Here is a 25,914-nt window from a genome sequence, read left to right as displayed (position 1 = left end):
ACTCAACCATGAGATACAGAATGTGGGAAAAAAAACAATCACAATGTTTGATTTTTAAAGAATTTATTTCCAAATTAGAGAGGAAAATAAGTATTTGGTCACCTACAAACAAGCAAGATTTCTGGCTGTCAAAGAGGTCTAACGTCTTCTAACGAGGCTCCACTCGTTACCTGTATTAACCCTGGAACACTAAACCTGGGTGATCTTCACCCATACAGTCATTGTCATGTGATTTTTATTGTGTTGCTGCTGTCTTAGTTACATGGGTTCCTGGGTAGCTTCAAGCTTCTCACTGATGTCATTAATGGTATATTTGTTTCCTTCCTCCAAGCTATAGTTTTTTCAAGAGGCATGCGTTCGGGTGATTTTCACCCGACGTTAGTGATAGAGAGTAAATATTGTATGAGTGAAATTTACCCGATGTTAGTGTTAGTGTGTTTAATTCAGACGCTCTTTACACTTTTCAAGAGAAACAACATTCAGACTGGCCGCATACTCTGCCCCATTTCATCCACAGATGCCATTCTGCTTCAAGCTTGGTTACTCTGGCATGCTAACAAGTGAGTAACACGTAGCCAATGTTAATTTACATCTTTAATTGTTAGCTGAGCAGATTTCTTTTGTTTTCAACTAGAGCGAAGCTTTTAGCTAGCTAGCTAGCTACAAGTGAAGTTGTAGCACTCAGGGAGTGAGAAAAAAGATGTCCAGAAAACCAGTAAAATACCTGACAGAGAAGGAAATACAAGATCTTCTGTTCAGGGAAAGCAGTGATGAAGATGTTGATCATGTGGAAGCAGAGGTGTTGTATGACAGTGACAGTGATAGAGACTATATACCAGAATCAAGTGATGATGATGAGGAGGATGATAGTGATTGCATTGAGCCTAGCACTTCAGGTCATAAGAGAAAAAAAATACGACATCGTGAGTGTGGTGACCATACCACCAGACAAATGGTCGACCAGTGTGCCCTCGCCATTACTACCCTGCCTGTACCGACTGCATGTAAGACATAAGGCAAGTTAGAGACGTCCTATAATTTGCATCAATTAGTATAATGACCATGAATAAACATCACTTAATGCTAATTTCCAAGGAAATGCATATATTCAATAAAATTCGGTTATTTTTCCCCTCTCAAAAAATGCCATTTTTTGTCTCTCTCAGTTGTCAGTGATGCAGGAAGACTGTGCCTTCACCAGACTAGGCTCACATGTCCCAGGAATGGGTGGACCAAAGAGCAAGTTCTAAGCTCCATTATCTTTTTTGTTAGGAAATGTTTCATTAAGGACTTCCTGATTTTTCAAAAATTTTGCTGCCTTTTTAAAGGGTACCCCATGGTACCTCTTTTTTATTTTATGTGTTATTGTAAATTGGTAAAATAAAGAAGAGTACTACAATTTGGCATACAGTTTTTCACTTTTAACATAAATAGATGAAAACTGTAATTTATCGGGGATAATATATCGGGTAAAACATACCCAACGTTAGTGATGGAGTAACTAATTTAACATTAGTGTTCTAGGGTTAATGACACCTGTTTTAACTCCTTATCGGTATAAAAGACACCTGTCCACAACCTCAGTCAGTCACACTCCAAACTCCACTACGGCCAAGGCCAAAAAGTTGTCAAAGGACACCAGAGACAAAATTGTAGACCTGCAACAGGCTGGGAAGACTGAATCTGCAATAGGTAAAATGTTTGGTCTAAAGCAGACATGTCTAAAGTCCGGCCCGGGGGCCAAATGCAAATTGAATCCGGCCCCCAGCCTCTGTCATAAAATCAATAACGTCTGGCCAACACACAGACTTAATACATTGGTCAACAGTACTGCTACCAGCATATGAAATAGCTTACACACTAAATGCTGCTCCTCATTTACCCACTAAAAGGCAGCAGCACTCTAAGCAACATTACCCCGTGTGACTCTTCCAATTTTCTAAAATGGCAATAATCAACAAAAAAGAGAAAGTTGACTGCGTTGGCCGATGCTTCAAGGATAGGTGGAAATTGGACTATTTCTTCACTAAAATACGCGACAACCGTGTCTACCTCATTTGCAAAGAGACAGTCGCTGTTTTTAAAGAGTTCAATGTGAGGTGATAATACCAAACAAGACACACTGACATGTACGACAAGATTACAGGGAAGATATGTAGCGAGAAATTGAAGCAACTTTAAGCTACCGGTAGTTTAATTTCACAGCAGCAGTATTTCGCAAGAGCCCGAGAGTCGAAAGAGAACGCCACAAAGGCTCGTTGTTAAATTGTTGAAATTATAAAAAATAAAAGAAAATGTGACACACAGAATGGCTTGCTAAAATATATTGTTCTACGTACAGGACATCAGCCAAGGTTGGCCCCCCCACATTTTTACCACACCACATCTGGCCCCCTTTGCAAAAAGTTTGGACACCCCTGGTCTAAAGAAATCAACTGTGGGAGCAATTATTAGAAAATGAAAGACATACAAGACCACTGATAATCTCCCTTGATCTAGGGCTCCATGCAAGATCTCACCCCTTGGCGTCAGAATGATAAGAACGGTGAGCAAAAATCCAACAACCAAACGGGGGGACTTAGTGAATGACCTACAGAGAGCTGGGACCACAGCAACAAAGGCTACTATCAGTAACACAATGCGCCGCCAGGGACTCAAACCCTGCACTGCCAGATGTGTCCAACTGCTTAAGAAAGTACACGTCCAAGCCAACCTGCGGTTCGCTTGAGAGCATTTGGATGATCCAGAAGAGGACTGGGAGAATGTGTTATGGTCAGATGAAACCAAAATAGAACTTTTTGGTAGAAACACAGGTTCTCGTGTTTGGAGGAGAAAGAATACTGAATTGCATCCGAAGAACACCATACCCACTGTGAAGAACGGGGGTGGAAACATGCTTTGGGGCTGGTTTTCTGCAAAGGGACCATGATGACTGATCTGAGTAAAGGAAAGAATGAATGGAGCCATGTATCGGGAGATTTTGAGTGAAAATCTCCTTCCATCAGCAAGGGCATTGAAGATGAGACATGGCTGGGTCTTTCTGCATGACAATAATCCCAAACCAGGGTAACAAAGGAGTGGCTTCGTCAGAAGCATTTCAAGGTTCTGGGGTGGCCTAGCCAGTCTCCAGATCTCAACTCCATAGAAAATCTGTGGAGGGAGTTGAAAGTCCGTGTTGCCCAATGACAGCCACAAAACATCACTGCTTTAAAGGATATCTGCATGGAGGAATGGGGAAAACACCAGCAACAGTGTATGAAAAGCTTGTGAAGAGTTACAGAAAATGTTTGGCCTCAGTTATTGCCAACAAAGGGTACATAACAAGTATTGAGATTAACTTTTGGTATTGACCAAATACTTATTTTCCACCATGATTTGCAAATAAATTATTTAAAAATCAAACAATGTGATTTTCTGTTTTTTTTTCCCCCACATTCTGTCTCTCATGGTTGAGGTTTACCCATGTTGACAATTACAGGCCTCTAATATTTTCAAGTGGGAGAACTTGCACAATTACTGGTTGACTAAATACTTATTTGCCCCACTGTATCTGATTCCAATCGGATTCCTCTTCAAATCTGATTTTCGGGGCTGATTGTTCACACTTTTTTTTAACAAGTGTCCAAATCAGATCTGGGTCACATTATTGACACGCCTGCAGGTTGCTGTGGCAACGGAGCATAGAGTGACACAGGGCCGGTTGTAAGCAGGCATGTATGAGGGGGCAGTTAGAAATGTTTAGGGGGGGGCATCATATGTAAACACCATGTTCCAGCAACAGATATATAACAGAATATAAGGTGAAGAAATTCACATTTCATACGCCGTAAACATTTTGTTGGGGGCTATGGTCCTTCAGAGGACAAAGAGGTAAGCCATTTTGATATTTTTACTGATATTTTAGTGTGGCGTTTTGCCATGCTGCTTCTGACAATGAATGACCCCCCCAAAAAATTAAAATGGTATCTGACTGCCACTGTTACCTTTTCTGTTGTAAAAAAAACTTTAGTAAGGGGGAAGTGTAAATAAATTATAGAATTAAGATGTTATTAATGGAAAAAGTGTTCGTTAGCTTTAACTAAGTAGCATTTGCGATCGCAACACAAAAATAGCAATGTAAATTGCCCTCAAGAACGGTCAGAGACGGAAGACAACCAGAGGATATAATATATGAGAAAGACAGGGCATATGGTGGTAAAGGATAGCTTGTTGAAACAGGAGAACGTCATTGTCAGTGGCATAAGGAAAAAGGTGTGGATCAGGTCGGCTCTTTTTCAGCCCTCGACACTCACGCAATCTCTTTAACTGAAAATTTGTATGTTCTTCCACATCTTTACCAGTGAATTTGGCACCAGGGACATCATTTTCAGACAGAATTGGTAGGTTTAGCTCAGTAAACATCTCGTTCGTACACTATTTACATCTAGCATGAGGGACTAACGCGAGCCTGTCCCCGCCCCTTAGCAACAGTTGCTAAAGTCATAAATTCCGGTAATAATGAGCAGAAGTGACGTGTAGCGTGCAGTACGCTATTGCACTGAAACGTCATTCACAACCCACCCTCCCAGTTTGAAATCTAACGGCAGTGAATAAAATCACAATCCTGATTTAGCTGATGCGCTTGAACCCATGATGACGATCAACACCATTTTTTAATCAAACGGATTACACTTTATTCAGAAATTAAATAAAACGTGGTGCTGTTGTCAATGGAGACCGTAACAACGTTAACTCTACAAATATAAAAAAAAAATTGATAAAAGAACAAGCTTGATTGCATACATCTAATAAGTGGGAAACAACTATTAACAATAGTAAAAGATCGCATGTGACATAAGGGGGTGGGGTCCTTAATTAGTTCAAACTATGAACAGAAGATTTTAGTTCAATTCGTAGCAGAGTGGCATCCTTTACCAAACGTCTGGTGTACAATGTATACACCTCATGATAAAAAAAAAAAAAAAACAATAAAAAATAAAAAGCTCCAATCTGGGGCCCAACGACAGGATCTGGTCCAGGAATTTTGCTACTCTTCCAAGTGCCAAACGGAAGATGCCTGCCAATTCAACAGAACTGGGACACACACACAAAGAAAAAGTCAATTATCAATCAGTCGTTCATCCATTTTGTGTTCATAGTACTGATATTTGATTAACAATTGAATGCGGCTTATTATAGCATTGGCTTTAGTTCAAGTCGAGGAAATGGGGATACCTTTAAAATAAATAAAAAAACAGACCTTCCATCTATTTCCGCATTGATTGCAGAAGACAAACGTGGTCATGGGTTCATCAGCACTGCGAGTTTGGACCTGCAAAAAATGCAAAATGGCAAAGTTCTATTGCAATCAAACTAAAATACACCACAGATCGTTGGTTTATGTACCTGTGTGTAGGTGCAGGATTTGCCCTTGCACTTGCCACAGGTAAACAAATCTGTCTGCGTGCCCCCTGTAGTGGCCATCTGGTGGTCTCTGACAGCCTCTTTGGTCAAGTTCTTCCTCATTTCTTTCAATTCGTCACTGGCCATTTCCTTCAGGAAAGAAGAAGAATAAAAATACTTTTTCCTTCTTGAAAAACATGCAAACAAAACGAAACAAATTGTGTTATATTATCTACACTACCGTTCAAAAGTTTGGGGTCACTTAGAAATTTCCTCCTTTTTGAAAGCACAGTTTTCTTCAATGGAAAAACCATTAAACTTTTCAGAAAAACACTCTATATGAATGTGATAAATGACTATTGTAGCTGGAAATGTCCGATTTTAATGCAATATGTACTAAGCCTGTCGCAATATGCAAAAATTCCTTTTATCGCACGATAAATAAAAATGAAGGCGGTAATTTTTCCGCTGCGATTTATCGCGTCGCGTGCATGTGCGTGTGCGGCAGACGTGCTGTTAAAAGTTCGGATTTCTTGTTACCAACTACGCAAAATGCATCTTCGTTCCAGGTCTGGCATAAAATAGCGCCGGAGCCAATCGTTCCCATTATATCCTATTGTTCAACATATACCAGCCGCGTCAGTGTTCCGGATCCATCTCCGGCGTGCCGGTGTTGTTGACGTGTGGGCGCTCCCGTCAGGGGTGGCCTTCAGTGGCGCCACCAGGGGGTGGCCACGGCCAACCCTATAAATTGGTTGGCCACCCCACTGGCCAACCCACTTGCCAGTATATCGTTAGATTGTTGTAGCATCAGTTATGCATTTCATCCCAAATGAATGCATTTATTTTGTTTTGTTAAATGTAGGGCTGTCAAATTTATCGCATTAACGGGCGGTAATTAATTTTTTAAAATTAATCACGTGAAAATATTTATCGCAATTAATGCATTCGCAGTACGGCTCATTCATGCATTGCCGCAAACAGCCTACAATGGCGTCGTTTTACTTCTATACAGAGATAAGAGGCAGTACTGTCAAGTGAGTGGAGTAGATAAAAGCGTTCATTGGTGCTCTTAATTGGCAAAAGCTTTGTCATCTCTCCCACAGCAACCATAAATATTGTGGGAAGCGACGTGGGGAAGAATGACAGGAGTTGATCTTTTTCTTAACACCCTGTAGTGTACCCAACTTAGAGAAGATATAGCATTTGCAGCCACCACACAAAGTCATGGTTGCACCACTTCCCATCATGCATTTGGGCAGAACAGTTAAGTCGCTACTGTATCATTTACTGAAAGCTCAACAAATACACTAGATGGCAATATTTAGTCACAATATACAAACTCACATTTATCCTTTAAGAATTACAAGTCTTTCTATCCGTGGATTCCTTTCACAGAAACAATGTTAATAATGTTAATGCCATCTTGTGGATTTATTGTTATAATAAACAAATACAGTACTTATGTACAGTATGTTGAATGTATATATCCGTCTTGTCTTATCTTTCCATTCCAACAATAATTTACAGAAAAATATGGCATATTTTAGAGATGGTTTGAATTGCGATTAATTACGATTAATTAATTTTTAAGCTGTGATTAACTCGTTTAAAAATTTTAATCATTTGACAGCCCTAGTTAAATGTACACCTTATGCCTAATATATACATCACAAAATAAAACAGATTTGTTGTGGAACTCAAAATGTTGACTGGACAGTTACGGACTATGCACATTAAATCATTAGTAACATGAAATATTACACAATACACCAAAGAATATCAGTAGCTGTGTCCTTAAGTCTTTCTGATAGTTTTCCCCTGACCTTTTTACTGCAATAATATAATGAAAACCTGAAATTATAGCTTTTAGTTTTGACCACCCCAAGATTTTAAGTGGCCCCATCTGGCCACCCCTATGAAAAATTTCTGGAGGCGCCAATGGTGGTCTTTCACGCAGGGCGGCTATTTTTCGGCACAACGCCGGATATTTACAACGAAGTCCGCCAAAACATTGTTACTGACTTGGCTGCTACGAACAACCTCGCTTTGACAACGGACAGCTGACATGATGAACACTGAGTGGCAAATTAAGCGCGCTGTGCTTCAAACTCGTCCTGTTTATGAAAGTCGATTGTCATACGCTGATGTTGTGCAGTAATGCGCAGCTGTGACTGTGGCGTTTGACAACTTTTTTTCTGCGCGCACACACACTAGATATTATGAAATAGCAAACTAGATGTGCTACGTCCCGTGCCATGGCGACGTGAGCCCAGAGTGATTATGGGAATGTAGAGACTGCATTCTCGTTTAAGAAAGCATTCAGTGTGCTTACGTATGAAGTCACCTGCTTATCAGGAATTCAAACAAACAGAAGCCCGGTAAGCTAACGCTAGCAGCTATCGCTACAAGTTAACGTGATGGAGTCAGGCTTAAGGGAGCTTCGCCAAACTTTCAACCTACTTTAAGTAGAGTTTTGGCGGCCTCCAAATGGGCTTTCACCCGCTTTCCTCCCTGGTTCTCACGATTTCAGGAGAGTGTACTTTCTACTGGTAGCCAGGCTACAGGCTAACACTAGCCTTATAGCTAACGCTATAAAATAATCGTGATGAGTCGGATAGCGGTCAAAACAACTGAACTGAATGAGTGGATTGGGCACGTACTGCATCAAGCAATTAGTATGTCGCGTTATTTTGATCTGTGTGTGTGTGTGAGTTCTTTGTAGAGCTGAAACGAATACTCGAGCAACTCGAGTAACTCGAGTTTAAAAACTGATCCAAGTAATTTTATTCACCTCGAGTAATCGTTTATTTTGACAGCTCTAAGCATCACGTTTTGCTCGGACTACTTTTAATGCGGGACAACGCGCTGATGTCACGTGCGTAGAGGAAGAAGCAAAAAAAAAAAAAAAACGTACTGCAGCCGACAGCCTCTACAAACGACGCCGACGTTGCTAAATACTAGCCCGCACATGCTACGTTAGTTGCAGGTAGCGTCTGATGAGTCTCATAGAGATCACATGTATGTTGAACTAGATGCGAAATGACGGACTAGGCCGCGTCTGGGCAGCGTTAGCAAAGAGCTGCCATCTTAAAGCAGTAGAGCGCTAAGCGCTGATAAAGAGCGCTAATATATAAGATTAACATTACTGTCACTACTAGCTCACGTAACGTTAGCCCTGCGGAGGGCTAGGTTTCTATTCATTAAGACCACTTTCGATGCGTGGCTAACGTGTCTCACATACAGGCTTTAACATAACATAGCGTTGTGGAGTGATGAGGGTGTCAAATAAAAACTCAATAATGCTAACTATCAATTTTAGCTCAGTAGTCATTGCTGGATAAAACTCCAAGTAGCACTGGTCCCTAATGTGCTCCAATGCAGCCTGTATCATACATTTATTTTGAACACTGCAAAAACTCAAAATCCTATCAGGACTTACAGTTTAGACTGACTTAAAACTTAACTAGAACTTAAAAATGGCTTGACACGAATACAAATTCAATTGAAACACATGGGAAAAAATCCTAACTTTTAAGTGATGTGTGTTATCAAGCGTAACAGCATTTATATATATTAGGGCTGTCAAAATTATCGCGTTAACGCGCGGTAATTTTTTACATTAATCACGTTAAAATATTTGACGCAATTAACGCACATGTCCCGCTCAGACAGTATTCTGCCTTTTGGTAAGTTTTACAGCAAGGCTTTTTGTGCTGCAGCACAACAGCGAACTCTTGTGGTCGCTTTGCGACATGGTTTATTTTTTTTCTTGCCAGTTCATATGGCTGCACGACGTCTCGGGCTGATAATGTTGTGCTTATATGATCCTTGGACAAGATTTGTCCGTAAGTATGGTTGTTGTAAAGAATGTACATATTATGTTAGTAAGCGAAATGGTATATTTTTTGTATGAGACGCTTTTTGTTTATGTTTAGTGAACCTGTATAGCGTGCTAAGCTAACGTTGTTGCTAATGCAATGCTTGTGTACTTTTTTTTTGTAGTTTTATGACGGTCTAAAGAGGAAAATGGTTTGAGGATTTTTTATTAATAAATCAGATGAAAAAGGAAGAAGTCTGATTATTAAGGCATCGTTCACTAGCTGTCTAGCTTTGGAAAAAGTAGACGCTTCGGAGTGAGGACAGCATAGACAGATTTAAATGACAGTAGAGTGAAATGCCCACTACAGTCCTTATGTACCGTATGTTGAATGTACAGTGGGAATGTACAAATATATATATATTAATATATATATTATATTAATATACAAATATATATTAATATTAGGGCTGTCAAACGATTAAAATTTTTAATCGAGTTAATTACAGCTTAAAAATTAATTAATCGTAATTAATCGCAATTCAAACCGTCTATAAAGTATGCCATATTTTTCTGTAAATTATATATATATTCTGTAAAATAAATTGTTTGAATGGAAAGATAAGACAAAAGATGGATATATACATTCAACATACGGTACATAAGGACTGTAGTGGGCATTTCACTCTACTGTCATTTAAATCTGTCTATGCTGTACTCACTCCGAAGCGTCTACTTTTTCCAAAGCTAGACAGCTAGTGAACGACGTCTTAATAATAATTCTTCCTTTTTCATCTGATTTATTAATAAAATGGCCTCAAACCATTGTCCTCTTTAGACCGTCGTAAAACTACAAAATAAAAGTACACAAGCATTGCATTAGCAACAACGCTAGCTTAGCACGCTATACAGGTTCACTAAACATAAACAAAAAGCGTCTCATACAAAAAATATAACATTTTGCTTACTAACATAATATGTACATTCTTTACAACAACCATACTTACGGACAAATCTTGTCCAAGGATCATATAAGCACAACATTATCAGCCCGAGACGTCGTGCAGCCATAATGAACTGGTAAGAAAACAATAAACCATGTCGCAAAGCGACCACAAGAGTTCGCTGTTGGACAGCATAAAAAGCCTTGCTGTAAAACTTACCAAAAGGCAGAATACTTTCTGAGCGGGACATGAGCGTTAATTGCGTCAAATATTTTAACGTGATTAATTAAAAAAATTAATTACCGGGCGTTAACGCGATAATTTTGACAGCCCTAATATATATATATATATATATATATATATATATTTTTTTTAAATAAGATCTAAAGGTTTTTTGAGTGAAAGCAGTGACTTAGTCTTTATTCTAGTTACATCTGAGATGCAATTGTTGGCCGTTTTCAACAATATACATCGAAATTAAAGACATTGATTGACTGAAAATGGTTCAAGATTAGATGAAATGTCTTGTTTTCTCATGTACAGTTATAATTGCTCTTCACCTAAAATATATTTGTTTTATCCGATTACTCGATTAATCAATAGAATTTTCAGTCGATTACTCGATTACTAAAATATTCGATAGCTGCAGCCCTAGTTCTTTGATATCTTTTATGAGGGTAAATCATTCAGCATAAATTATAACGCAACAGTGAAGCCTATAATATGACTGTTTAATGGCCACAGCTATTTTTCTGTATGTGCTTGCTTCATTTTGTTTCATTACTGCCATGATAAAATCTTACGTTTCACTGCGAAAAAAGCAATATAGCTTCATGAATTAAAAAACAATGCTCTGGGGAAAAAAACCTGAAACCTTGAAGTAAACACTTGTGTTGAGTAATTATGTCACAGCAGCCATTAACAATAAGCTGTCTGTTTGAAGTATTTTGATCAAACTTCAAACGTCATCTGTGTTCCAATGACGTTTGCACAGTCATCGTATTGATTTTTTATAATGTTGTACATTGTTCCTAGTCATACAATCTCTTATAAATGTACATACTTGAATTGTTATGGTTTACAAAAAAATTTTATATACTTAATGTTTAGCCTGCATGTACAATTGTTTAAATATGTTCAATTGAAATCTGGTAAATAAATCAACGAGAAACAGTTAATTTGTATTTCACGCATTGATTCAGATTTTCAAATTATACAACAACAGTCCGCTTGGGCAAATTTATCATAATTTATCGAGGTAAATCTGCTCAATTTACCGTGATACGTACTTTAGGCAATAACGCCCAGCCCTAAGTGAAACATAAAAACAATCGTTCTCAAGTACACAGAGATAAAGTGATTTCGCATTAACCCCTTTTATGGTGTCCTTTTACTATTACCGTATTGTCCCTGCTGAAGATAAGACGGTGTTTTTTTCCATTGAAATAAGACTGAAAAAGAGAGGGTCGTCTTATATTCGCGGTCTAGCAGTTATACCCATTAACGACACTAGATGGCGCCAGATATCATTGAAGCAATGTTCTGTCATGACAGATCTCAGCTACTCTCAAGTTTAACCAGTTTGCATTATTTTATTGCAATGTTTTTCCTTATTCAGATTATTTTCATGACTACAGTTAGTTAGACCTCACTTTGATGGTTAACCCTTTAACACCGACTGTGTCGGCAGCGACGCGTTCACGCATATCGCCTTTAATGCTTCGTCACGCTGTAATTACGTCACCCACGTGCCGCTGGTTGGTCTCATTTGAAAGTGCGGAAGTTGATGTCCACACCAGTTTTTATTTAAAGTCAATCGACCAAGAAAAAGGGGAGATAATGTCATTTGAGTTTTATAGTTTTATTGCACTCATAAATATGCATTAAAACGCTGCATGGACAATGTATCTATCTCCATATTTCCATCATTTCTTATCCTTTTTCAAAACCGAAAGCAGCACAAAAGACTACATATCCCAAGAGCCGTTGTGATGTCAAGGAGGAGGAACCAAATGTGATCATATTTAATAAATTTCCGAGCGAGGCGCCAACTAATGAAAGGGAGGCATGCAAAGCAAGCAACGGCCAGTTGGTTTGAGCGAGCGACTTTGTAACGTGCAGAATGTATCTAAAACTACATTTAGCGCAAGCTACTGCATTACTTCATTAACTCAAGGAAGAAGATGAGCCGTATTTGTCGTTTTCTTTGGATGAATCGGCGTCTCGGCGAGTAGAAGTGACAGCAGCGCGCAAACGGCGAAAGAGTAAGCTGTGTGACGTTTTGTGTGACGCAGCTCTGTGACCTGTTCAAGAAGCAGCTTTATTGACTGCGCAACAAAAAACACTTTATTGGGTGGCACGCCTGAAAAATTTAAATTGAACTGAACTACTTTTTCGATTTTTATGTAGATGTGTGTTTGAGAAGCTTGATTGCATGCACATATATACTTTTGATAAGGTGATGGGTACGACACCTAACTTCACAAAGAGATATCCTCCAAACACTTTATGTGTTAGATGATATACAATTTTTTTTCTCACTATTTTGCACTGTATATAACCTGTTTTGACCATAGTATGTGTAAAGGCCAAAAACGCCTATGACCATACTTGCTGTTTGTGTTGAATTGTCAAACATAAAACTATTTAATCTTATTTTTTTCTATTGAATACTTATCCTAACAAGTTGAATAAATATTATCAAGCTTCAAAACGGTTGGCCGTGCGTGTTTGGTGGTCAATGGGAGGTCAACATTGCAAATTTTGAAAAAAGATTTTTTTTTTTCTTTTCTTTTTGGGTCCAAAATATTGGTCAGTGAAGAAAACAACAGTTTGGACATGAAGTTCAAGGTGTCCTGAAAAAAGGGGACCCAACTTGGCAATTGTAAACAATTTTTTCTTTGAAATATAAAGGCAACATCAAATGCATGCAAATTTGGCCATAATAGGCGTAGGTGTTAAAGGGTTAATGCAGCTATTGCAATTTTGTTTTAAATTATCACAATAGATTGGTTTATTTAGATCTCAAAAACCAGACGCCATTCATTTACAAATGTGATTGCACTTTAGTTTACATATTTAAATGTTCAGATATTAAGATTTGAATGAGGCAAAATAACATGCTTTTTCTCTCAAATATATTGTTATAATCATTTGTTTCAGATGTACTGTAATTATTTTCTGTATAAAAATTAATTTGGTGTTCAAAAAGTCTTTTTTCAAACTTGAGTCTTGAAAAAAGTCTTATAATCAGGGCCGTCTAATATTCGGGCCAATACGGTACTACATTCCAGCCAGATCTCTGAGGAAAGTATATTTTATCTGTCATTCGTTTCTACTAGGGGTGTTGCGGTACACAAAAATCTCGGTTCAGTACGTACCTCGGTTTTGAGGTCACGGTTCGGTTCATTTTCGGTACAGTAAGAAAACAAAAAGCAAAATATAAATTTGCGAGTTGTTTATTACACACTTCTGTGCTTTCAACAATGGGAACAGTAGCCTATACAAAGCTAGAATTCTGCTCAAAAAGTAGCGGGTATTTAAAGATAATAATCCAACAACAATTTGCCTTTCAGACCCCGCGTATTGGTCAGCTTTCTTTCTTGCTAAAGAGAAAAGCAATCCTAATGACAAAGATTTTAACATGTATTTTACAAATGAAATGCCTCAATGATTTTTTTCTTCTTATGAACGGTTTTCAAAAGCTTTATTGGTGGTTTTTCTCAAGTTAAAGCGCCACACAGAAATTAATTTAATTGTGTAAGCAGGATCTGTGTATTAGTTTTATTATTTAATTACAGGTGTTTTAGCTCATTTCAATTTATTTTATTTAAATGGGCTATTATTTATTTTATTATGTGTTTGTATTTTACAAATGTGATTTATATTGTATATTTTATGCTGTATAACTTTAGTTCCTATGTGGTTACAATTGCATATTAGTTTGAAAATCGACCGGATCCACCGTATTTTTACACGAGTGACGCGAGAGGAGGGCCGCGTCTCGCGTCAAATAATAAACTCTCTGTTCTTTTCGCGTGCATCGCGTTGAGCCGCTTCTGGGACGCGTCTACCACGTGGCCGCACTGCGACCGGAGTGCATTGGGTGATTGACTTTAACGGCCGCATTTCACTGCGTTCTCGCGGCGGCCACGTTGTTGCGCCGTTGGCGTTTCTTACTGTCCTACCGTGTTGGTCCTCATTATAGTAGAGAAGACCGAGTAAATATAATCTACACAAAGAAACTGTAACCCGATTGACTCACAGCCTCGAAAAGCAAGGGTTATATTACGTCAGAAACTCGTTCGGTACGTGTCCGTTCCGAACCGACCACCAAGTACCGAAACGTTTCAATACGAATACATGTACCGTTACACCCTTAGTTTCTACTGCGTTCATGTTTCACAACCCAGAGCAACGTTGGGCCACACTAGTAGTGACAACTAAACATGGAGTGAACCAGCTTTTGTGGAAAAAAACTACTATAGTAGATCAAGTAGTAGCTGCTATTTCCTGACATAAAAATACATTGTTTTTTTGATGGAGGGTGAGGGGGTTATACACAAAAAACCCTGCAAGAAGCAAAAATCTGCGAGTAATTGCCATTGCCTGAATGGATTATGATCAGTGCTAAAAGCCACAAGATGGCAGCAAAGCACTCATTGTTCCTAAATAAAACTATCCAACTAAAGTCAAGAAAAGCTTTGCACATTTGCACCAAGTAATTTTTCTTATCAATTCTGCAAATAAGTGAACTTTGGGATACCAAATAGGGAAACGAGTACCATTGTACCTATCGGCCAACGGATAAGCGACTGGAGTTGCGAGTCCTTCTGAACAGTGAACTCACCTCTGCGGTCATCTTGGCCATGCGCTCGGGAGTGACGCTCCCGCAGAGCACTGTCCTCCTCAAATTGGGATTTTTCATGTCCTTTAGGTTGGAGATACGGCTGCGCACGCGGTTCTTGTACTTCATGTCCGTGTTCTTGAACTCTTGGAATATGCGTGAGGACCAGTCAAGGAAACACAGCAGCTGTATTCGCTCACAGAACAACAATGCGCAATCGGCAGACTTTCACGGAGAAGGATATATTCCTCAATCTGAGCTCCGAGCTCGTCGCAGTCGGCACCGATGGCGATGTAGTCCTCTGAAAAGACAGAAGCGGTCGAGTGAACAGGATATCCGGGAAAATCGTCAAATCTAAAGTCTAACTTTAAACGTGTTTTTTGCTTTAGTTAGAATCTTTGAGTTTATCACAAGTAGACGTCCAATCCATTTGAAGCGGGAGGGTGGCAGCGAATGAACGTTCGTTCGGTGTAATTTCTCCCGAAATTGCAGTTTCTAGTTCAACATGTTGTTTTCTATTGTATTTTTATATTAAATTGCCTTTCAAGAAGACATATCTGTTCTATGTGTTGGATTTTATCAAGTAAATTTCCCCCAAAAATGCGACTTATACTCCGGTGCGACTCATTTATGTTTTTTTTCTCTTCGTTGGGAATTTTATGGCTGGTGCGACTTGGAGTCTGAAAAATTCGGTATATATTATAAGTAATGAACATGTACTAAATATTATAGATTTTTAAATCAATGTTAATATTTTACGTGTTTCTAATAACATATTTTTGTAAAAAAGAACAATTGTGGCTTATTAGAGCCTCTAAGGTTCCCTTTCAAAAAAATTGAAAACTCGATCCTTTTCACCCGATTCAGATTCTTTAAAAAATGGAGCGATCGGACCGATTTCCGATCAAGTGATTGGATCAGGGACATCCCTAGTAATAAGCATACATAGCCCACGCCCAATGAATAGCATCAGTGACGATATACGAAAATTATGAAAATTATGAGTAAATGTATTCTTGCAGGGCTTCCCATATTGCTATTACTATTACTACTAGAGGCGCGCGAAATTTCCGATTCTTAAGATTATTTGCGATTCGGCCGTGGAAGATTCGAGAACGATTCACAAACATCCAAATTCCGATTATTGAATTATACCAGGTAAAACACAGTTAGCGCAGTCTTCAGGACGGAATGAGGAACGGACCGAGAGCAAATATCATGTTCAACTCATGCCGCTAGATGAAAAAACAAAAATACCTGACTGCGGCCGACAGCTGGTTCAAACAACGCCCAGTTGCTAGTTGCTACAAACATCGGGCGACATACGGCTATAGTAGATATCAGATATATGCAAAACTAGATGCTAAATGACAGACGACTGCGGTGTTAGAACATATAAAAAGAACTAGATGCGAAACGACAGGCTTGCCGTTTAGTAGTTGCCACGTTGTAAACAGCCGCCATCTTAAAGCAGTAGACTTCTCTAGAAGGCTCTGTTGTGGCGAACCTAATTAACTTTTTATCTGAAATACTCCTAAATCAGCAAAATCTTGACTTGAATCTATCTTTAAATAATGAAACAGTTTTAAAACTTTGACATTAATTTGAAATTATAGAATAACGGGAGCAATTTTATCACCTTTAACGGTTGATTCACACCATTAAATGAATTGAATGTAGTTTAAAGCTGCTGATAAAGAATGGGGACTAGAGTATTTTATATAATGTTTTAAACTGTTAACTTGATACTTAAATGTTAGTTTGGTTTAGCCTAATAGGATTTTTAAACTATTTTGGAACTAATGTACAAAATATAAAAAAAAAAAAAAAAAAAAAAAAAAAAAAAGGGGGGGGGGGTGTTGGGGGACATCAATAATCGATTTATAATCGAATCGGAGCATCTGAATCATAATCGAATCGTTAGGTACCCAAAGATTCCCACCTCTAATTACTACATACCATTGCTGATACTGTTAAGACTTCTACAGTCACTAATCATAATCCCAGTTCCACGAATATTGATACCTCCGGCTTGGAGAGCGTTGGACAACATCTCTCTGCATTTAATCCGTATGGAGTCAGAGGTGACGGGAGCGCGAGGGAAAGTGTTGATTAGAGAGTTGGCGGATACGTCAGCATTCTCGCTCTTGCCGCTGGAGTTGCTGCTGGAGCTACTGATGGGAAGCAATGTGACAACGTTAATATTCGCACACTGGAAAGGAAATTGAGAAAATAAGGGCAAGGAGACTAAACACCTCTAAATTACCTTTCTTCTTTTGCCTCAGGACTTCCCTGCGAGGGAGATGCAGGAGCAGTTTCTTTCCTCTTGTCTTCTGAGGGTTTATCCCCACTTGCAGGTTCATCTGCAAATACCAAGGTGGAAACCTGACCTCCACGTGCTGGTAAACATGCCCTACAATGCGTTAGCAATGTTCTAAGTGGGTGTTTGAGGCCATCAAAGGATGTCAACTCAATTTGAATTAGGAGGGATAGCAATGAATGATGATTCTTCAGTGCCATTGACAGGGAGAGACATCCAATCTATTTGAACTGGGAGGCCCAGGCAAAATGGATGGGACACATTTCGCCATCAATGGCAGTCAATGTTAATTACCACTTAATAGTGCATACCTCCAGCTAGTCCATCCGCAAACCTAGAATAGTACTTAATAGGCCTGTACATTATAATGTTTAAATATCGCCATCGCGATTTGGCATGCATAATATTCCTATCTCAGGATGCGTGATTATTATAATTTTTTTTAACATGGCTTCCTGTATCCCTTTTAAATACAACAACCTTCATCATTCACAGATAGATGATAAAATGATAAAATAGATGACCATTTCCTTCAACTGTATCGCTTATCAAATTCATTGGCAACTAATTTATTAATCCATTTAATTGATTTGTTGTTGCAGCCTTGTTGAAGCTAGTTTAGACAGCAAGATGTCTGAAAATTGGCAAAAATCCCCGTCGACCTACTGTCACGGACTCATAGTGCTATTTCCCCCTTTTCCGCGTTCGCAAATCTTTTTGTTTGTATTTAATAAACCCTTGAAGGCATCCCTCCGTTGTTTTCTGCTTTGAGGTACAACCTTGTTTCCGCAGTTGCGGACCCTAACATCGGCAACAAAATAAACCACACATTTCAAAAGATGGACGATGGATTCTCTTCATCGCCTGTACGATCCAGTAGCAATTTAATTTTGTTATGTTTTCGGCTTAATTTAGCTATTTCCAGCTTGCTATGTTAATCATTGCAATGTTTGTTTAGCGCTTTATAGGCATGTGCCGGTATGAGATTTTGATGGTACGATAACCGTGAGCAAAAATACCGCGGTTTCACGGTATCACGGTATTGCAATTATAGCTCCAAAATTTTGAGATGTATGTTTTTTTTTTCAAAAAAAAAAAAAAGAAAAGAAAAAAAAAATTTTTTTTTTCCATTGAACAGGATTTTTTTTCAAAACATTTGCAAATTGGAACATGAATATAATGTGAAAATAAATAAATTAACAAAAAATAACAAATATTTTATATAAAATTAAAATAAATAGAACCTAGACTATACCCACAGCCACAGCTCAAGTTGCTTAATATTAGAGTAAGAACAAAATAATTGCTATAAAAAAGTAAAAATACTTCTAAATAAATTTAAAAATATATACTGTATGACTTTTTTTGAGGGGGGGAAGCTCAAGTGAAGTTTGGCCATTTTTAGCCACTGTGTCAACTCTAGTCTACATGATGCCATGCCTTTGTGTTAAAAGGAACAAAGAATTCATAAGTTAATAAGTTAGTTAAAAATGTATAAGTTAGTTTTATGAATTAGTTAAAATGTAAATTATGTTGAGGAAAGGTTTCATCTAAAAAAAAAAAAAAAAATCTTTGACGCGATCCTTTTTCTTCCCCCCTTCTTCCACTCAAGCTTGTTTCTCACTCAGCGGCTGTGAGACATAAAATCTCGACGAAGCTGCTATCCCAGCTTAGCGTAGGCTAACATTCGTCTTTGTAAGTTTTAGTTAGTTTGTATATTGAATTTGAAAGGAAAATGTGCGTTTTGTTTTTGGCGAACTTTTTAATGGTGCTACTGCTATCCTGTTGAACCTAATCACACGTGGAAAAATACAATTGTACAACGTTTTAAATGTATTCTTTTGTATATTTAAGCACGATTTGAGAGTTCAATAAATTGAAGAAAAGTACGCCTTGTATTTGGAGGGTGTTTTTGGGGTTTGCTGGCTGTTTAGCAGAATAGCGTCACTGACACTCACGGCAACAAACAGGGCAAGGGTGAGCGCTGCCGCACCAAGCCACTTCGGCTGCATTTTGGCACATGAAAAATAGCGAATACCGAACTTAGGTATGACGGAAAATTTTTGTGGTTTTGAAACCGCGACGTTTTCACACCACGGTAAACCGTGAAACCGGTAACCGGCACATGTCTAGCGCTTTACGTCTGACTGTGAGGAAAGAGGCAGTGACGATCGGCCCGCCATGATATTTACATCATCACCCATCGTGCTGTGAAAATTTAACGCTTGCTTTCACATAAGCCTCGACACGGGAATTTCCCGGGCATTATATCTGTGAAATGTCCACGTAATCTCCGTGTAAGTCGACCCGGGACATTACCTTCACATACAAGGGTTGCCCGTTAAAATTCTGGAATTTTCACTGAGTTTCGCGTGTGTGAAAGGGGCTTCAGTTATACTTTCAAGAATTTAGACAGGCTTAAGGTGAAAAGGTCCTAAACGATTCATCAGTTATCAAAATAGCTGTCGATTACAGTGGTACGTCTACATACTAAGTTAATTCGTTCCAGGACCTTGTTTGTAAGTCGAAGTGGTCGTATGTCGAGCAGGATTTCCCCATAAGAATACATTATAATTCAAGTAATTCGTTCCACAGCCCAAAAACCTACACTCAATTATTAATCAATACTGCTGTTGCTATTGCAAATAGCAATTATAAAGAGCAAAACAAATACATTATGAATAAAAATTGGAATAATAATATAATAATAATACCTGTAATAATGTAACAAATCGGGTTCTAATGTGGCAGTCGTCATTTGTGTAGTGTACCTGAACGCACTCCTGGGCTGACGGCAGAGTGAGAGTGCAGTTGAGTTACTTTCACTTTTATCGTCCCTTTGTTGCTGGCAGTTGGCGTGTGTTTTGCACAAGTTCAGAAATGAATGACTAAAAACCTGACGAAGCTGGCGATCTGTTTGGCCATGGTTGTCACCTTAACTTATAAAGACTGGCAAACGGAGGTCGGAGGAGTATTGTCAAGCAGTTGACAGACGCGCACCCCACGCTCTTTTTTTTCCGTTGGTAAGCCTCACCTTTTTTCCTTTTTTCACCACCTGCTTTGACATTCTTGGAACCCATGTTGATTTCTCTCACAAGAAAATCTGCTGTGTGTCTGACTTGCGGGAAAACAATGAAATTGCGACGCTGTCACAAATCGTCGTATTTCGAGGATTTCGTAGTATGTATAAACAAATGGCGAGTCAAATTTTACGGATGTCGAAAAGATTGTGTGTCGAAGCGATCGTATGTCGAGGTACCACTGTATTTTGCTCATCAATTAGTTGTTGATTAATCGATTAATTGTTGCACCTCTAATGGTTAGTCAACCAAAGTCTTCCCAAACAGAGCTATTCAAGTTAGAGATGTCCCGATCTGATATCTGGATCGGATCGGACGCCGATATGGGCAAAAAAATGCGTATCGGTATCGGATCTGCCGACACGGAAAAATTCCGATCCAGACTTCCGATCCAGTTTTTTTTGGAAAGTCCGGTCCAGGTTTTCCAGTGCACCGACTAACATAATCCAAACCAGTTTTTGCTTCGGTTTCCTTAAAATCGGGTCCGCATTTTACGCACACCTAAGCCTGTCGCAATATGCAATAATTCCATTTATCGCGTGATATATAAAAATGAAGGCGGTAATTTTTCCGCTGCGATTTATCGCCTCGCGTGCACGTGCGTGCGGCAGACGTGCTGTTAAAAGTTCGGATTCCTCGTTACCAACTGCGCAAAATGCATCTTCGTTCCAAGTCCGGCAAAAAGTAGCGCCGGAGCCAATCGTTCCCATTATATCCTGTTGTTCAACGTATACCGGCCGCATCAGTGCTCCGGAGTGACTGTGGACAATCTACAGCGCGCCGGTGTCGTTGACGTGTGGGCGCTCCCGTCAGGAGTGACATTTCACGCGGGTGGCTGTTTTTCGGCACAACGCCAGATTTTTACAACGAAGTCCGCCAAAACATTGTTACCGACTAGGCTGCTACGAACAACCTCGCTTTGACAATAAACAGCTGAATGAAATTAAGAGCGCTGTGTCATATGCTGGTGATGTGTAGTAATGAGCAGACGTGACTTCAGCGGCGCTTGTTAACTTTTTTAATGCGCGCGCACTAGGGCTGCAGCTATCGAATATTTTCTTAATCGAGTATTCGACTGAGAATTCTATCGATTAATCGAGTAATCGGATAAAACATTTTTTTTTTTTTTGGTAAGGAGCAATTATAAATATACACGAGAAATCAAGACATTTCATCTAATTTCTAACCATTTTGAGTCAATCAATGTCTTTATTTTCGATGTACATTGTTGAAAACGGCCAACAATTGTATCTCAGAAGTGACTAGAGGAAAAAAAACAAAACAAACTTTTTTACTGTTTTCACTCAAAAACTTCTAGATCTTATATACATACACACACACACACATATATATATATATATATATATCTATATATATATATATCTATATATATATATATATATATATATATATATATATATATATATATATATATATATATATATATATATATATATATATATATATATAATGGACAACTGGCTAGCTTAAATGCAATACTTTTTTTTTTTTAACAATGCTCTCAACAAATAGTTCAGACACATATTTCCACAAAAATTGGCTAAATATACCTTCAAACTAAATTACAAATGCATTAAAATACATGAGCACAAACAAAAACCTAGCTCATGTTGGTCTTAACAGAGAGCAGCTGGATTTGGCCATGTAAAATGGAGCAGACTAGAGGGCAGTGTATCCACCCAAATTAATGAAACTAAATGCAAACACTTTGAAAAACAAACCATTACAACGCCACTTTAATTAAACGAACACTCGAAGCAGCAAAATATCATTCGAATATTTTTTTCTAATCGAATACTCGAGTTAATCGATTAATCGTTGCAGCACTAGCGCGCACACACTAGATATCATGAAATGGCACACTAGATGTGCTACATCCCATGCCATTGGCTACGTGAGCACAGAGTGATTGTGGGTTACGTAGTCCATATACTACATTGATGAATTCTAAACTGTCATGACTGAATGGAAGTTAAGAAGGCCAAATCATTCCATACCAGTGACTACAGATAATGTTGCAAATATTGTTAATTCAGTACGTGACACAGATGGATTCGGACCACAAATAGGATGTCTTGCTCATGTAGTAAACCTAGCTGCTAAGAAAGCTGTAGCAATCAACAGTGTGCCATGCCTCACTTTACAAAGAGTAAAGCTTGTTCTCAGCACTTTTGTACAAACATTTTTCATATCAGTAAGAAGCAAGCACATACAGTAAATATTATGCACTAAAATGCATGTTTATATGATGGCAATTTAATTTTTGCTCGCTAGCAAAAAAAAAAAAAAAAAAAAAAAAAAAAAAAAAAAAAAAAAAAAAAAAAAAAAACGAAACAAAAAATATAATTTTTTAAAATTTTTTTAACAGAGCATTAAATGTATTGAACCGGATCGAAAATCGTGACCCCCGTATCAAAAATCGTACCGAACCGTGACGTAACTATCATTGCATCCCTATGGAACTCCATTGCAGAAGCTATGATGGGGAAAAGTTTTCATTTGCCTAAATGCTTAAGTTATTAAGTGCAAATTTTTTCTCTCTCTTTTTTTTAAACACATTTTATCTATTCTGTGGTGCTGTGCGGTATCAATATTGTTTTTTTTACTTAAGAGGCATGGTCTATTGTTTTTAGTTGTGATTTCTTAAAAAGTATTTTTGAATTTATCTATTAATGTATACTGTATTCTCACTGTGTTATTGTAAATTGGTTAAAAAAAAAAGGGGGGGGCCCAATAATATCGCAATAATTTATGAGAATAATTATCGCACACTAATATTTCTTATCGCGACAGGCCTACGCACACCTTCAACACACTACATTACCGTCTCCCAATTGACTGAGAGACTGTCGGTAAAAATGTCAGCTGTGTGGGATTATTTCACTTTAAAGGACGACAAAGACGAAGAAGCAGAGTGCAACATATGCCACAATAAAGTCAAGCGTGGTTTGTAAAGCTGTAAGAAGTGTTAATACAACCAAACTAATCAAGCATTTATCGAAATACCACCACAAACAATAAAAAGAGTATGAGGAGTATATGAGGAGTATAAGGAGAAAACCGAAGACAGAAAGAAAGGTCATACACAACGAACACTGGCAGAAACTTTTGCTATGCGTGACAAACTGGCACTTGACAGTCCCAAAGCCCAGGGAAGAGTCACTGCCGAAGGAATCATTCTGGATGACGAGCCATTATCTCTCGTGAGTAAAATGGGATTTAGACGCATTGGGCAGACTTTTTTCAAAAAACATATATTCATATATTTATACTAAAACGATGTATGTATGTACTTTTCCAGCGTTATTTCGCTGTGTAAATGCATTTATAATGATAAAAATATGTAGCGTATTTCAACATTGAGAAAACTTGCGTTTTTTTTTCTGCCAACTCGAGAAGATTAAAATAAATGTCAAATCCACTATCCACCTGTTAGAACACACATGCAAATATGAAATATATAAATGTTTATTGAATATCCATCTTACAGTCTTGTTTAACTGGGAGAATTTGTTACAAAAGACAGGGTATAATTTGTTATCATTATGCATATATGCACTGGCGTCACCAAATGTGATCACACAAAACGTAACCATACATCGCTCCTGAGTCCTCACAAATAAAGCATAAAATTTTGTTTTTTTCAGGCTCGTGCCTACAAATATAAAATTTTGTTTTTTTTTCAGCTGGGCAAGCAAATCAAAGGGAGTGTGTAATAGTTAATAGTTTGAGGTTGTTTGTGTGTTTTGCCTTTTTAAGACAGTTTACAATATTCTTAGCATGTTTTACTGTCTGAATATGTCATTTCTGTTTGTTATTTATAATGTTTTGTGTTTATCATTTAATAAACAGGTCAGTTTCTTGTTACCAACCCATTATGTGTTATTCCAACTCACCTAATTCAGCTGGCAAGTTGTTATCAAGACTACTAAAACCCTTTTCAACATGAGTCTGACAACTAAGTAAGGAGGCTAAATAACTTTAAACTTTAATACATGCTCAGAGAGGCCCGTATCGGTATCGGCCAGTATCGGTATCGGATCGGAAGTGCAAAAAAATATCTGTATCGGATCGGAAGTGCAAAAACCTGGACCGAGACATCCCTAATTCAAGTCATTTGGTGAAAATTCTTCTAGTTTTAATATTGCAATATACATTGCAATATATTACAAACATCCCAAAAGTCGCAATGTAAGTTTTTCCCAATATCGTTCAATCTTAGTACTTACCCAAAAGCTTTTTCCACGATTTGATTAAAGACTTGGCTAAGGATGTCACCTCCTCATCTGTGCTCTGCTTTCGGATTGCATTGACGGACATCCCAATTCTGGTCGACTGTAATGTAGAAACGCGTGAAGTGATTGACAAATTATTTCTCGTTGATATCATACAGTATTGTATTCCAACGGGTACCTGGAGCAGCTCCAGGGTCATAGGGACGCTGCGTAGCTCCTTTAGCAAGTCCAAAGCACCCGACTGTGGGGGGAAACAGCGTTAAACACAACATAGTAGTTTAAACGTCGCAATTACACATTTTAATTTCCCAAATGCACCATTTTTTTCAGCACTTTAACTCATTCGATGCGTGCAGTTACGGTTTGAACACCGCTATTATGGCTAGCGACTAGCTAGCCTCCAAGCTATGTGCCCAAACACAACAACAGCTACGTTGGGTGCCTTTTAAAACAAATTCCTCGCTAAACGCTCAACAAAACGCTCCAATAGAAAAAGGGAAATATGCCAAGGAGGAACAACAAGAAAAAAACGAGCCCATTTTTAAAGCTAACTGAATCAATCGGTGAACGTTTAGCTCGGCATTCATTCACATCACCGCTCACCCCGTTTTTCTTCTGCGCCATTTTGTCCATTTTCTTGGCGATTCGAATGATCTCCTCTTCCTCCCGCTTGCCCATGGCGACCGGGGAGCCGAGAACGAGGCGCACGGTAAAAAAGGCAAAGAAAAGAAAAAGAGAGAAAAGGCTCTTCCTGAAAGAGTCCGCGCCACTCCGACGAAAGCGAGCTAAGCGCTTGAGCGGCGAGGCGGCGGATCCTGCAGGGACCCTCCGCTGTGTAGCAGACCTGACTAATCGATGCACGATAGACAGAGGGGGAGCTAATCGAGACGGAAAAAAAGCCGACTCCCAACGAATTCTCTCATCTTTCTCACTTGAATTGCTGTTATTTAATATTAATAACAACAATAACACGAAAAGTTTCATTAAGCTTATTTGTTATTCTGCCAAAATAATTTATTATATAATTTATTGATTTATTTCTCGCTCCGTCTGTAGAGGGCGCCAAATTACCAGCTTGATTTAAAGCAACACTAGGTAACTTAAAATATATACATATATATATATTAAACCTGTTCTTTTCAGCTGTTTGACATGGAGAATGGAAGTCTAAGTGTCCGGTTGGTCTGAACAGTTTTAATGTTTCACACTGGAGTATGACATCCTCCCATTGTGATCATTCAACATACCTCTTTTATTAAGACAAAG

At 38.4% G+C, this 25,914-nt stretch overlaps 1 protein-coding gene across 2 annotated transcripts; it reads right to left on the bottom strand.

The window, feature by feature from the left end:
- On the bottom strand, nucleotides 1-25,482 carry tcea1 (transcription elongation factor A (SII), 1). 2 transcript variants are annotated; one of them, XM_057858084.1, is made up of 10 exons: nucleotides 25,252-25,482; nucleotides 24,827-24,889; nucleotides 24,643-24,748; nucleotides 17,259-17,355; nucleotides 17,018-17,163; nucleotides 15,237-15,293; nucleotides 14,996-15,150; nucleotides 5,386-5,532; nucleotides 5,240-5,311; nucleotides 1-5,073 (listed from the first exon to the last, which is right to left on the bottom strand). In XM_057858084.1, the coding sequence occupies exons 1-10, from the start codon at nucleotides 25,324-25,326 to the stop codon at nucleotides 5,065-5,067; spliced, it is 927 nt and encodes a 308-aa protein (XP_057714067.1). In that variant the 5' UTR covers nucleotides 25,327-25,482; the 3' UTR covers nucleotides 1-5,064. The 2 variants fall into 2 exon arrangements, with proteins under 2 accessions (XP_057714067.1, XP_057714066.1); XM_057858083.1 differs by having other exon boundaries at nucleotides 2-5,073; nucleotides 17,018-17,166.
- Between the last annotated feature and the right edge of the window lie 432 nt (nucleotides 25,483-25,914).

This window comes from Corythoichthys intestinalis, chromosome 14, assembly GCF_030265065.1.
Source record: "Corythoichthys intestinalis isolate RoL2023-P3 chromosome 14, ASM3026506v1, whole genome shotgun sequence".
NCBI lineage: Eukaryota > Metazoa > Chordata > Actinopteri > Syngnathiformes > Syngnathidae > Corythoichthys > Corythoichthys intestinalis.
The sequence above is the reverse complement of the archived record's forward strand: the minus strand, read 5'-3'. Positions and strand labels throughout refer to the sequence as shown.

Coding starts and splice junctions, on each gene's coding strand:
- tcea1 (XM_057858083.1), bottom strand. CDS start 25,326: ATGGGCAAGCGGGAGGAAGAGGAGATCATTCGAATCGCCAAGAAAATG. Junction 24,890..25,251: donor TGGCGCAGAAGAAAAACGGG/GTGAGCGGTGAT, acceptor TTCCCCCCACAG/TCGGGTGCTTTGGACTTGCT. Junction 24,749..24,826: donor TGACCCTGGAGCTGCTCCAG/GTACCCGTTGGA, acceptor TCTACATTACAG/TCGACCAGAATTGGGATGTC.